General features: G+C 31.9%; 2 protein-coding genes across 3 annotated transcripts in view; one reads left to right on the forward strand and one right to left on the reverse strand.

Moving 5' to 3' along the window:
- Positions 1-17: 17 nt before the first annotated feature.
- LOC106663849 (interferon-related developmental regulator 1) lies at positions 18-8074 on the reverse strand. 2 transcript variants are annotated; one of them, XR_001340100.2, is made up of 13 exons: positions 7809-8074; positions 4361-4465; positions 2704-2869; positions 2443-2644; positions 2114-2331; positions 1914-2040; positions 1690-1809; positions 1522-1617; positions 1328-1450; positions 1192-1256; positions 599-667; positions 152-350; positions 18-89 (listed from the first exon to the last, which is right to left on the reverse strand). XR_001340100.2 is itself a non-coding variant. In XM_014389006.2 (12 exons), exons 1-11 carry the CDS (start codon positions 7840-7842, stop codon positions 640-642), a joined length of 1284 nt encoding a protein of 427 aa, XP_014244492.1. In that variant the 5' UTR covers positions 7843-8074; the 3' UTR covers positions 18-89; positions 599-639. The 2 variants fall into 2 exon arrangements, 1 of the variants encoding a protein (XP_014244492.1); XM_014389006.2 differs by lacking the exon at positions 152-350.
- Positions 4698-15153, forward strand: part of LOC106663850 (calcium/calmodulin-dependent protein kinase type IV-like) — a 32221-nt gene continuing 21765 nt past the window's right edge. Inside the window, exon 1 of the mRNA XM_014389010.2 lies at positions 4698-5348. The gene's annotated coding sequence lies outside the window, so the exon portion shown is untranslated. The remainder of the gene's footprint in view (positions 5349-15153) is intronic.

The following is a 15153-nucleotide window of genomic DNA, read 5'->3' on the forward strand; positions in this document are numbered from 1 at the left end:
CCTTTTATTTTTTTTAAAAATTAAATTTGTTTTAATTAACTTTTAATCATCGCATGAATTTATGTCACATTGAACAACTATTTTTTAACCTGAAAATAATTTAGGGATTAGTTTTGTTTTTATGTATGCTAAGCTTCACCTATACTCTTACCAAGTCAGCTTTTTGGTTAAAATTAACATTATGTTGCTGATTCCATTAATTTTGATTGGTTGAAGCAGTCCAGAATGTTTTGAAATGACCAAGTTCACCACTCCAGACTTCAAGCCTTAAGGAGTAATTTTGTTTTGTTTTTGTTCGTGCGAATCAGATTTTTTAGTTTAGTTCGTATAATTCCAACTCAGTTTATAATCTACAATATACGCAATGTAGAATAAACAATTTATAAATATTTAACATTTTATCAATTCTGTCGCAGAACAGAGGCTATGATGCAATCAAAAGATGAGTCATTTATGCATGACTAAGCCAATTTGTAGATGAGTGAATTACAAAAAAAATTTAAGAATTGATGTGCTTTTTTTGTATTCAATCGTCATAGCAAGAGTATAGTTGAGAATGTATATTGTTTACAAACAAAATCGCATTTCATTTACCTACTTTTAAATCTGCACATCTATGACAATGGATAATTTGTTTTGTTAGTAGTATGACGATCTTGCGATAAAGCTGAAATAAATATGAATGGTTCTGATTATTAATTAAATAAGTCGAATTTTTATCCACACATTACTTTTATTTACAGTTTACACATTCATACACAACAGATTCACATAAATATTATGCTATATTTCATCTTCTTTGTACACACGTTATAAACATAATTACACAAGTTATTTATTATCAGATTGGAAAAGGGACAAACCAGCCAATATGAACAAATAACTTGGTACATTAACAACCAATGACTGAGAAATAGTTTTTAGTTTAAGTACTACGATAAATCAAAATAAAATGTAAAACTGAAAAAAAAATACAAGCATATTGAACGTAACTCCAACTTTTCATTTAAAAAAAATTAAAATGAAAAAAATAATAATTTTACATAAACATAAATACAACAATGATCAACATTGTTCCTGGCCTCACAAACATTTACCAAGGATTAACAGTGAGCATAAAATTAAAATAATTTGCTAAACTTAAAAAATATCAGGAAAGTAATTGGTATTTAATTGGCGATAACGGCTGACCTTTTGTCTCTATTTTTCGCTCTTGATATACTTCTCGCTTTGAAATTCGCTGCATTCATTAAATGCTATAAAAGAAAAAAACAACATTGAAAATAATTTCAAAATAGGAAAAATAACACACTGGAATTTAATTTACCCTTGCAAGCTTTGACTGTTTGTTTGAAGACATGCTCAAATGGGAAACCTTCTCACCAAGTTCCAGTACGTCTCTCAACAAATCGTTTTCCGTTAAATGTAAATTCATCCCTGAGCCCAAAACCTTTTTAAAAAGAGAAAATCCGTAAATACTGCCATTTACAATAAATTACAGAATCATTTTTCAAGTGTTACCTGGCAAAAAGCATCGTACTGTTTCTTTTTACACCAAGAATCAAGCGCCAGCGCTTCTTGGCCAAATCTGACTTGTATGTTAGGGAATTCATCGTACTAAAATAAGAATAAGTATTACACAAGTTAATAACAACCTAACAAGCTACAACTAATTAAAATTTAATTTACCTCCACATATCTTAATATATCTCGAAAACTCGATCTTTGAGTCTTTCTGTCTTTTTTGGCTCGATATTTATGAGAATCTGTAGCCAACTGTCTCAATTTTTCTAAAAGTTCATCATTTTCCTAATAAATGAAAAATACAATTATTATTGTTTTGTTTAATTAAAATTGCTGCCTGAAATGTGTGCAAAATTAAAAAAAAAAAGATGTTTGAATGATAATTTTACCTCCCATATCCACTCTTCTTCAGCTGATTGCCTTTGTTGTTCGAGAAGGAGAGCTATGCTTTCCCCCGCAGCCATTCGTACATCCAAATGAGGCGAGTCTAAGAGTTCTGAAAGTTGTCTTATAGTCCTAAAAGTCGATTTATTATTACCCACTGTTAAAATGAGCCAGAAACCCCCAAAGCATATTGAAAGAAACCTACGGGATATTAATTGCAGAGTCCAATTCAATGACAGTTAACAAAAGGCTCCAAGATGAAAGAGCTGCATTGTGCAGAATGGCATGGTCTTGGGAAACGGATGGGACGGAACCGTCACCTTTGTGATAGGAAGCGGAAAAGACATTTTCAAGTGTTTGCATAGTGTCACCGATATCCTCAGTATTGGCCAGAAAAGAAAGTAAACCCAGAGCCCAACAACACTGAAAAGTTTTAAAATTTAACACTATTTTAACTTTTTAAAAGCCTATTCAATTTTCTTTTCCAAGAATGAGGCAGCTTTTAGTTTTGTTTTGAAAACCTGTATGGCATACCTTAGACCTTGCTGGGACGCTCATCGAATGGTCATTAACGATAAAAGTCAAAAGTGGTGAAATTGCTTTACACACATCGTCGGTCATGTCACCCGAGCCGAGTTGGACACAAAGCAAAGTTGCCAACTGAGCTGCTGCAGCCTGTTCCAGACCCTTTCCTTTTTTCAGACATCTTTCTATAGAATCGGTTAATGTAAGTTTCCTGAAAAAAGAAGCAAAAACTGTAATTTGTATATACTAAAAATCAATGAAAACACTTACCTGTTAATGACAAACTCTGGGATAAATTTTGTGGTAAATAAAGTAGCGACTGATTCTAAACAGTTAGTCCTCGCTTGGGCAGATTTCTGGGTCAATCCATCAATAGCATTCATAAGCTTCTCTTCAAATATTTCATTTTGACTTTGTTCTTCGGCTTCTTCTGTCCCTAAATTCGAAAATTCAATTGTTAAACCAATAAACACTTTAAATACTAATCGTTACAATATTTGTATCATTAGTAAAAGTGGCTTTCACACCAAAGACAGGCGAGAAGGGACTAGACGAAACACTTCACACTGAGGAGACATTGGTCACAGGTTACCAGTTGTGTAACCTAATCCTTGTGTAATTATGTTTTCATCTGATGAAGAGCTATTAAGAATAATTTCTACAAAGGAGGAGAAAAAGGAGAACAAAACTTGGAATTGGGTTCATCATTATTGGAGGTCAAACTCAGACCACATCATTTCCAAACGATTGTTGGATAAATTTTCAAGTTTTACCAAATGGAAATCGTAACATATAACATCAGGCAATTAGAAAACTTGCAGACAAATAAAATTGTTTTTAAGGCATTTACTTTTGGTAGGAAAACAATTCAATCTTCAAATGAGAATTTAAACAATCGGATTAGTAAAGAGACATAATTTCTGTCTTTTGTTACCAGACTTTTTTAGTGTGAAAGCCCCAGTTTAAGCCTAATAATCTACAAAATTACTAAATATTCTGCCAAAATATTTAGTTTAAAAATTTAAATTAATTATTCTTTTTCTAAGGTGTTGGTTGAGATGAAAAAGCTAGTGCCATGAACGGGATTCGAACCTATGACCTTCGGCTCTAACTACTTGAGCGGTAGCCATGTGGTTAAGGCATCAGACTGTAGGCTAGTAGATCCCGCGGTCGTGGGTTCGATCCCCACCGTCGCCTCTGGACTTTTTCTGACGCCTAAGGGACCGGTGGCCGCAATTGAAAAGAAATTGACACAGCACTCATCAATGGAAGGAGCGGGATCAGACATCAGCGACCCTGAATTTGGTCCCAAACCCCTTCAAAAATGAGTTTCTTCGATGGAAGAATTCATTATATTTAATGGTCTATTGACCAAATTACTTCTTTTAATTAATTAACCTTTTTATGTAAGGTTTTGGTTGAAATGAAAAAGTTAGTGTCACCAGAGGGATTCGAACCCACAACCTTCGGCTAAATACGCCGCTTCTCTAACCACTTGAGCTATCGTGACTTCGATCCACTCACACCAATTCCTCATCTTAACCTACAGCCTTTCAAATTTTCCCTCTTTTTGTGATTTTTCAAATGTTGTGTAATCAGTCTAAACATGTATAAATTAGTTTAAAAACCTGACTTTTGAATAAATTTCAAGCTTTTATATTAGATATATATCACATTACATTTATAGTTTTAATTATTTTATAGAAATATGTTAACACAAGTTGCATGACATTTTATTTATTTTGTTCAAGTGTTTTGATTATTACATAATAAAAAACTATTAATAATTATTCATAACACTTTACTCTTGAACAAGATGCATAGTAATGACTAGTTTTTAATTTATTTATTTAAAACTACATAGTAGATAATAATAAATATTAATAGAAAATTAGTGATATAAAATTATTTCTAAAAAAAAACTTGCCTTCTTCTAAGACTGTACCCTCTGATGCAAGACTTATGATGCTGGCATTATCGTTGAGCGAATCTTCATCAGATGTTACGATGTAATCATTACGCCCCTTTTGTCCTGTTGAAAATCGTTGAAATAAATTTGAAGCATTGATTTAAAATGTTTTATGGCGATTCATTGAAGGTCCCATATTGATACCTGCTATAGTTACACATTAACCACAGCCATAAGAAAGTTTAATTATAGCTAAGTTTCAGATTTCATCGATAAATTTGAAAATTAGTAGTTTTTCTAAAAAAAAAAAATCATCCTGCATTCTTTGTGCTGAGCTATATAAAGTTAAAATTTATTAAAAAGAACCCACAATGTATCTGTGGATATGGTTAATCATGAGTTTAGACAGTGTATGTCGTCAGTATACAGTTTGTGCAATATGCAAACTTCACAAATTCTCTTTGAGTACTTCTTCATTGGTATACAAGAATTTATACATGCTTACAAGCTCAAACATTTGGGAACATCCATAAGATTGTGTTGGGACAGGTCAGTTCGTTGCATCTCAATTCATCTTGGATTCAAATTTTTAGACCCTTCATCCACGAACCCAGTTATTCAACACATGTCTAGAATATATCAATTTTACTGGATATTCAAATGCCCCATTCTACAGGAATTTCCAAACTATCCTATCCATTGTTTCTGCAGCGTAATTTTTTTTTTTTTTCAAGTAGTGGTCTGCTACTAATATGTGACTGTATATACTATAATCATTTATGATGCGGATAAATCAATAGTTTTTAAAAATTAGTCTAATTTATCTGATTTGATTTTAGGCCATTTGCCCAGTTTGAGTCATAAAGATGAATTTGGGTAATTGCTCATTATCAGACTATGCGAGTTATCTACAATTTGCACGGAGTACACACTTGTATTCCTTACTCGATAGCTGCATAGTCTGATGATGAGCGTCTACAGGTCAAAATCACTGCAAAACTATTTTGTGAGTAGAACCATAATTTTCAATTATGACTTTAATGGTTATTTCAGAACATAATTCTAGAGGGGGAAAGAAAAATGATACCACTTTTGTACTATGCAAATAAAAAAAATATTGAGAGCAAAGACACAAATCAAATCAATCAAAATAGGATCAAATTAAAGGTTTTATCCTACAGACCGCAGGAGGAAATTTCACTAATTCTATCATACCAATATGGAAATCATTCACACAGGGATGCTGATTTGATAGTTTCCATTTCCATTCATGAAAAAACGCCGAGGAATATTTTGAGCTAGCTTCAATAAAGTAACGGTCAATCAAATTACAAATGGATAATAAAAATCAAAAGGGAAAATTGTTTATCATTCAATTCATAGAACTGCAACGGATCATCACACATAGTCTGCTAGGTCTTTGAACTTTTCAATCATAGTTTTAATAGGAAATCCGTTGAACAAAAAGTTAAGGACATATGTCAAGAGGGTGAATATAATAAATAACAATTCTACCATAACAAGCATATTGGTAAAGTGAGTCAAGTTAATTGATAGTTACAATAGACACCCAATATATTTTAGCCATATGGAAATCATTCACAGAGGTGATAATATAATTTTACCTTTCCATTCATGGAAAAACAGAGAAATATTTTGACTTGGTATACAATATGTATGGTCATTGCCAATACATCACAAAAATCATAAGGGAAAATGTTTATCATTTAACTCATAAAATTGCAACATGTCATCACACGTAGTCTGCTAGGCCTTCGAACTTTCAATATTTTCAGCAAGAAATCTGTTGAACTAAAAGTTAAGGACTTAAGGACTTGTGACAAGAGATTAAATATAATAAATTAGAATTCTATCATAACATTCCGGTTGGAATCCTGACAAGGCACTGCCACCTAAGAAGGCACATGCACCGGATAGGAGTGAACAGACAGAAGAAACACTGTGCAGATACTGCCAGGAAGAGGAGGAGACCGCAGAACACATTTTATCTTTCTATGAAGGTCTTTAGGTGCAGATTCTTGCAAGAAGGAGAGGAAAAGATCCTACACCAAGGAGCCGTTGGCAAGGCTATGGATGTTCATTAACAACCTGAAGCTGGCCAGAGAGTTATAAAAAAATAGAGGAGCACAACAGATCTACCCAGACCGAGGTGCCAAAGGCTTATCCCTTTCCTCATCCATATAATAACAAGAACATTGAACAAGTGAGTCAAATTAATTGATTACTGATAGTACCATAGACACCTAAAATATTTTAGTCATATGGAATCATTCTTACAGGAAGTGATATGATTTTCCCTGTCTCTTCATGAAAAACAGAGAAATATTGTGAGTTAGTATACAAAAAATAACGGTAAATGAAAAGGCAAATACATCATAAAAATCATAAGAGAAAATGTGTATCATTTACTTGTGGAATTTCAACATATGTAGTCTGCTAGGTCTTTGAACCTTCGAAGTTAGTTTTTGCTAAAAATCCGTTGAAAAAATGTTAAGGACTTGTATCAAGAGCTTAAATATAATAAATTATATTTCTATCATAACAATAACATCGGAAAAATGAAACAGATCATGACACCCATAACATTTTAGCCATATGGAACTCAAGTCATTTGATAGGTTCCCTTTCCATCCATGGAAAAACAGTCGAGGATATATTTTTGGGCTGGCATACTTAAAAAATAAAAAAAAATAACTGCAAAGGAAATCGCAAAAAAATCATGGGGGAAAAATCAGAATGCAACAGATCATCACACAGTCAGAACTTCATAATAAACTACAATTTTATCATAAGATTATCGGGGTAAGTCCAAAGTTCTGAGTTACAACAGATCATGACATATTGGGCAATTGGTTTCCATTGAAGCAGGAAGTCCCTCGTACCATAATTTAGGGATAAAAGGCCAACGAGTTTAAAAATCGCCAGATCTCATATTTCATTTATAGATGAACCAAGGGTAAAATTCCAAGGTTACTGTATAAATAAAAATACATGGTTTTTAAAGTCTTTAAGTTATGTAATATGTCAATTGGAAGGCACGTGTTGCAGTCGTCGACTTCCTGTTGATGTTTCACCTGATTTATTTTTTTTTTTTTTTAGTTTTAATGAATTGCACTAGTTATTTATGAAACTGAGACGTCTAAATTATGACAAGGGTAGGAAATTCATTGAGAATATTGAATGGGATGGTCAAAAAAACTATGAAACGCCAGATATCAAATCGCTACTTTAAAATTCAACCGTTAACTAGTTTTTATTGAATGAAAATATAAAATCTTAAGTTTTAGTTTTTATATAGGTCAGTAAAACCTAGCCAGGTCGAATTTCCGAGCGGGAACACCTTGAAAAAGTGAACAAAACAGGCCATCAGGGCAAAAATCCAGATTGAATGGAGAACGATCGTTTTGAAAAGAACAAAATCGGGTCGAATGTGGATAGTACATACCTGATGACTTTCCTTTTTTCTTTCCCTTGGGCATGGTGTCAATTTGTTTCTAGTAAAAGCGATTCGATTTGAATAAACACTCGATCAAGAGTATATATTTTGTATCATACAAGTTCTATTGCAGGCTAAGAAAAAGTTGAGAAATAAACTAGATTTGGTTTTACAGATTTTAAACATTTTGGAAAAGGAATGGGTTGAAGCCAGCAACACCGTGGAGCCAGCAGAGGTGAGCTGTGAGGTTGTAGTGGGAGAGAAGGTCAGAATATGGGTGTCAGTAGAGGGAGAATGTGGTAGAGATCGATTACATTCTCTAATCCACATCGATTTCCATGATTTGTCACAAATTTTAGACATTACGACACAGATGCGTCACTGTTTAAATTCGCATAGTTTTGGACAAAAATGTCCAAAAATATCAGAGGAAGAAGCAAAAACTCCCCATAAAACGATAACAACCATTTTTCGAACAATTGTTTTCCTTTTAATATCTCTTGGCTTTCGTATTCTTGCTGTTGTTGCACATTGTTCCCTGTGATGTTCCTGACTTGAAGTTTCGACACTACGACGCAAAATCCGTCACTCTATAAAGTCGCATGATTTTGTTATGCTAAATTGTTCAAAAATGTCCAAAAATATCAGAGAAAGAAGCAAAAACTCCCCATAAAACGATAACAACCATTTTTCGAACAATTGTTTTCCTTTTAATATCTCTTGGCTTTCATATTTTTGCTGCTGTTGCATATTGTTCACTGTGATGTTCCTGACTTGAATTTTCGACAGTACGACGCAGAATCCGTCACTGTTTAAAGTCGCATGATTTTGTTATGCTAAATTGTTCAAAAATGTACAAAAATATCAGAGAAAGAAGCAAAAACTCCCCATAAAACGATAAGAACAATTTTACTAACAATTGTTTTCCTTTTAATATTTCCTGGCTTTCATATCCTTGTTGTATTTTTACATTGTTCACTGTGATGTTCCTAACTTGAATTTTCGGCAGTACGACACAGAATCCGTGACTGTTTAAAGTCGCATGATTTTGTTATGCTAAATATTTCAAAAATGTCCAAAAATATCAGAGGAAGAAGAAAGACTTGATTTTCCGACATTACGACCAGAATGAGTCTATGTTTAAATTCACATTATTTGTTTATACTAAATTAGTACAAAAATGTCCAAAAATATTAGAGGATGAAACAAAAACTTCCATAAAACGATATCAACAATTTTTCGAACAATTATTTTCCTTTTAATATTTCTTAGCTTTCATATCCTTGCTCTATTTTTGCATTGTTCACTGTGACGATCCTGACTTGAATTTTCGACATTACGACCCTGAATGCGTTACCGTTTAAATTCACATGATTTTGTTATACAAAATTTGTACAAAAATATCAAAGTAAGAAGCCAAAATTGTCCATAAAATCATTACAACTACTTTTCGAACAATTATTTTCCTTTTAATATTTCTTGGCTCTCATATTGGTGCTACATTTTTCATTGTTCATTGAGATGATCCTGACAGAAGATCCACATCCAAGGATTGTCACAATTATTCGACATTACTCCGCAGACTGCGTCACTGTTCGAACCCAATTTATTTTGTCATGTTACATTTCTACAAACCGATCATAATAGCAAAAGTGTCCATAAAACGATTACAAATATTTGTAGAATAACAAGTTGTTTTCCCTTTAATCTTTTTTGGTTCCATATCCTCTGTATTTTTACATTATGCAGAGATAATCCTGACAAAAAAACCACATCGATTGCGACAGATTGTCACAGATTTGTCATTACCACACAAATAATGGGCCTACCGTTCAAATTTACATAATGTCCAGGCTGAATTTGAGCAACAACGTCCAAAATATGTTTGTCAATCTAAATTTCTTTAAATCGATCAAAAATAGAAGTAGAATTAGCAAAAGTGCCCATTAAACTATTACAAACATATGTTTAACAATTATTTTCCTTTTAATAATTTTTATCTCCCATATACCTGCTTTATTTTACATTATTGAAAGAGATAATCCTGACGGAAGATCCATATCGATTGCGACGGATTGTCGTAAATTTGACATTTCTACATAAATAATGTGTCAGTGGTTAAATTCACGTAATTTTGCCAGGCTAAATTTGTGCAAAAACGTTCAAAATTCCCAGTGAAATAAGCTAAAAATTAGCCACAAAACGATAACAATCACTTGTTGAACAATTGTTTTCCTTTTAATCTTTTCTTGGTTCTCATATCCTTGCTGTATTTTTACATTATTCGGCGAGATGATCCTAAGAGAAGATCCACATCGATTGCGACGGTTTGTGACAAATTTTCTATATTATCTCACAGGTATGCGCAACTGTTGTTCAAATTTTCTTTATTTAACTTAACAAATTTATAAAACATTACAATGATTTGTGATCAATGTTTTTCTTTTAATCCTTCTTGGTTCTCATGTTTTTGCTGTAAATTTACAATATGCAAAGAGTTATTCTTCACTTGGATTTTCATTTCTTCTGGAATGAATAATTCAACATTACAGCAAGGTACTAAATCAGCATGACAAAATCATATGAATTTGAAGTGACGAATTCTGTGTCAAAATGACGAAAATTTATGAAAGACTGCCACGGATTGAAACAAATTTTCGACATACGACACCGAATTACAACCATTTGTTGAACAATTATTTTCTTTTCAATCTTTTCTCGGTTTTAATATCCTTGCTGTATTTTTACATTATTCACTGAGATGATCAGAAATGATCCAGAAGGAATGAAAATCAACTTAAATTCACAAAGCATCACCATTAAAGCAGGAGAGGTTCGAAAGCGCATCGAAAACATATTTTTGTTGTTTTGGGACTTTTATGTACATATATTTAGTCGTGTTTGTTAGTTATTATTAGTTATGCTTACTTTCATATACACAAGCACACGTATAAAACCCTAAATATTTACTTCCATTATTAAAATGTCCATGTTAAAAATTAAAAAATGTCAGGGATTATGTGTACATGCTATTAATTCGCAAATAGTTATGTACTGAGTTACACCAGACACAAGACTTAATGATTTTTTTTCCATGAGCTCATGATTGTAGTTGTGTGATGAGTTTGAAATAATTAATTACTGCTGAAAACTATATAATTTGTAGTTTAATATATTATTTATTTAGAAATCGTGAGATGCGGTCTGGTGTGATGCAGGTTTCAGAAAAACATTTTCTTTATCGTGCCAACGTTTCGATCTTTATTGGGATCATCTTCAGTGCTCAAAGTGTTTGTCTTCTGTGTAATTGTGCCATTCTTTCGTGTGAAGGAATGAATTTATACAATGCTAGACAATTTTAGATTTTAAAAAATGAATTTATACAATGCTAGAAAATTTTATATAAAAAAAATGAATTTATACAATGCTAGAAAATTTTAGATTAAAAAAATGAATTTATACAAGGCTAGAAAATTTTAGGTTAAAAAAATGAATTTATACAATGCTAGAAAATTTTAGATTTAAACAAATGAATTTATACAATCCAGAAAATTTTAGATTAAAAAAATAAATTTATACAATCTAGAAAATTTTAGATTAAAAAAATAAATTTATACAATGCTAGAAAATTTTAGATAAAAAAATGAATTTATGCAATGCTAGAAAATTTTAGATTAAAAAAAATGAATTTATACAATGCTAGAAAATTTTAGATTAAAAAAAAAAATGAATTTATACAATGCTAGAAAATTTGTGCCTACTCTCGACACGACACGCAAGAATGGCACAATTACACAGAAGACAAACCCTTTGAGCCCTGAAGATGATCTCAATAAAGATCGAAACGTTCGCACGATAGAGAAAATGTTTTCTGAAACCTACATCACACCAGACCGCATCTCACGATTTCCAAATAAATATCGATTAACGATCACTAATCACCACACATTAATATATTATATAGAACTTTTTCTATCACTATTTCATGATATTACATAGCAGTGTTCGTGAATATATTCAATATTGTCATTTACAACCGATATTTTTCACAAGCGCATTATATTTAGTAACTAATTGGGGTTGATTTTTAAGTGATAGTTGGACGAAATAGGTGTTGATATATTTTATGTTAAGCAGGCGAAGTATTTTTCATGAGACTTTATTACATCTTTACGAAAATTATTATAAAACCTATTTTATTATTCAAATATAAGCCACATAAGCAATTTTAAATCTTTCAAAATATCCTATTTTCGGAATAAAGTGTAATTATTAGTCTCGTCATCTCTATCAGGGCTTACATTGATCGTTTTTTAATATAAAGATTCGAGATTTGGCCAATATGCTAGACCATAAGGCAAAAAAAATATATAAAAAATAAATAAAGATTACATTTTTAACACAAAAACTGTTTTTCAGGTGAGAGTAAATTTGATATTATGAGTCTTAATTATAAGGGGGGGGGATTTAATCCGTATTAAGTGGTTTTACTTATCTTTTAACAGCACTTGAATTTTGCTCGCATCTCCATCGTGCATGAAAATGAAATGTATAAAAATAATTATAAAGAAAAATATTTTAGTCGTATTGAGTGTTTTTTCTTTCAGCCAGCATTTCAATTTCACTGCTATATAATGACTTTCATAATAAGAATGCGCGTCGACAGGGATATAAGCAGGGAGATACGCTTTCCAGTTTTGCTAATTTACTCTTGTCAGCCTAGCCGTAAAATATTAAGTTCAGAATCTATAGTATTTCCCTGCGTGACTAAAAAAAAAAACCCCGACAAAATTTTCTGCAAAAGCCACTTTATTGAACCTATTTCAAACATCTTGCTGAGTCACTTGACAAAAAATCAAATCCAACGCGTCATCACTTTTAGTGATGTTTTAAAATCCAAAATTGGTCTCTTTTGTTTTAGTTTTTCCACGCTGTTTGTGCTAAGGTCCTCAGGAGGACTGGTCTTAAGCGGATATTTCTGTGGTATGTGAACAATAGGCTACTTACTACCAACTATGCTAAATAATATTTAGAAAATAATATTTGCACAAGACCTAAGAATCTTGCCAACATATCAAATTTAAACCGTAATATGACACAATTACGTCAAATTGCACGCAAATTTTAGAATTTATCCATTTCAGAATCTTGCAGGAGGAGGAACTCGCTAATGAATAATCTTGCCAATACGACGAATAAAGAGAAATTGTGTCGCCAAAAAAAAGAGATAAGAAGATAAGAATGTTAAAAACTAGGTGAAATATTAAAATGCGTGACAATTAGAAAACTACGCCGAACCGCAATGTGGAGGCCGAAATAATTTGTCTGCTATCTGCACACTGACCGCAAGTCCTTCAAAGCGATATTTCATACTGAAGGAGCTCAGAAAGTTTTATAATTAAAATTAAAGAACCGAAGAGAAAAATAGAAACAAGCGATTAAATGACACGAGGAAAAGCGATACAATACGATAGATAATAAGCAACATGAGAACGAAACGGAACAAGGCAGATCACGTTACTAGACAAGAATACAAAATATTGTTTTGATTTAGACAAAATGATATTTCTACCAAACATATTTTTCCTTGAATATGTACCAAACATCGATAAATAAAGTATTATTTTAATATTAAATAGCTATGCCTATACTATTATTAACTTTCTTTAAATTTCTTTAAATCTACTTATTAAATCCATTATAATTAGTGGTCTATTGACCAAATTACTTCTTTCAATTACTTAATCTTTTTATGCAAGGTTTTTGTTGAAATGAAAAAATCAGTGTCACGAGCGGGATTCGAACCCGCGATCTTCGGCTAGATACGCCGCTGCTCTACCACTTGAGCTATCGTGACTTTGATCCACTCAGACACCAACTCCCCATCTCAGCCTACAACCAACCTTTCGAATTTCCCTCTTTTAAATCTACTGTTTAAATCTTAATAATACACTGGAATTTTTACCTTCAAATATCGCTTTTTAGTTGGTCCACTTGTTTTTCCTGTATGGAGAAACGCTTTAAGTTAAATAAGCCTTAACTTAAAAAGGTTGAATGACTAACTTTTTTCTGTTGTTATTATTGTTTTACTGTTATTTTTGAATTTAATTGAAATTTTAATTAAATTTCCTAGTGAATTTGTTATTTAGGGAATTTTCACTTACATTTGCTTCTTTTTGACATACATTTTTGTTTAAATCATTATTATAAGGTAATCCATATATGTTTAGTGGCCATAATTAACCGTATTAATTATTCTAATTAATTATTCGTTTCATCTAAGGTTTTTGGTTGAGATGAAAAATTAGTGTCACGAGCTCGAATCCACGACCTTCGGCTGGGTTCGAATCCCGCTTGTGACTCTAAATTTTCATCTCAACCAAAAACCTTAGAAAAGAATAATAAATTGAAATTATTATAAGTTTAGCTGGATAAATTATTAACATTTAGATTTAGCATGAAAATATGAAAATCTTGTTAGGGAAAAACTCTTGAACTTTTTTGATAAGATAAAAAGTAATCTTATGAAATGAAGGAAATCTGTCGTCGGATTTTTGTAAACTCAGCAGACATTTGTCCAAGGTTAAAGCGCCCTACTTAGTACAGTTTTAATCAGCGTCCTTGTGCCTCAGGGCAGCGTTTTAGGCCCCATGCTTTATCAGCTGAGCTTTGGCGACTCGTAGTAGGCACTATACCCGACGGTTTAGCCGTCTTGAGACGAAAGTATAAAGGGTTGAAGCAGAAAAAAAATTCTATTTAAAAAATAAACCTATAGCTCATGATAATTAACAGCAAACATAGAGAAGTCTTGTGGAAGTTTAATTTCAAAGTACCTACATTTTACGACTTTTACTACGAAATAATTGAGACGGGGCAAAAAAATATTTGTTCTAGGACTTTTTCCGCTAATATGAACTTTTGGATCAATAATAAAAAATGCTCCATATTAATTAACCTAACTTCATCGTTATCTACTTTCGTGCTTTTAAAAATCATGCCTGGGAGAGTGTATTTATAATTTTTATCAACATTAATCTCGTTCGGTTCCACTTCAACGGTCGTCGCTATGTTCCTTTCTTAATCAGACACTTTATATTTCTTTAGGGTCGATGACTGCGTTTGTATTTATTGTATATTTCTCGATTATTTACAAAAAATTTCCATAATATTGACGTAAATGTTGTGTGAAAATAATATTGATTTTACTTTAAAACTAAACATCTTTTTTTGTTTCTTGATAAAACACAATAATTATAATAATAGATTTTTACAACTATGCAAATGGAGTAAAAAAATACCGTACAAGAGAAATAACGTTTACATGTGTAAATATATTCGGATTAGAAATACAGCT

The sequence above is a fragment of the Cimex lectularius genome, unplaced genomic scaffold, assembly GCF_000648675.2.
Source record: "Cimex lectularius strain Harlan isolate CLEC.00 unplaced genomic scaffold, Clec_2.1 scaffold41, whole genome shotgun sequence".
NCBI lineage: Eukaryota > Metazoa > Arthropoda > Insecta > Hemiptera > Cimicidae > Cimex > Cimex lectularius.

Excerpts from the sequence above, each read along its gene's own strand:
- LOC106663849 (XM_014389006.2), bottom strand. The coding sequence starts at position 7,842 with ATGCCCAAGGGAAAGAAAAAAGGAAAGTCATCAG. Across the intron at positions 2,332-2,442 it reads GCGTCCCAGCAAGGTCTAAG|TGTTGTTGGGCTCTGGGTTT; the intron begins GTATGCCATACA and ends AAAACTTTTCAG. Across the intron at positions 1,257-1,327 it reads AACAGTCAAAGCTTGCAAGG|CATTTAATGAATGCAGCGAA; the intron begins GTAAATTAAATT and ends TTTCTTTTATAG.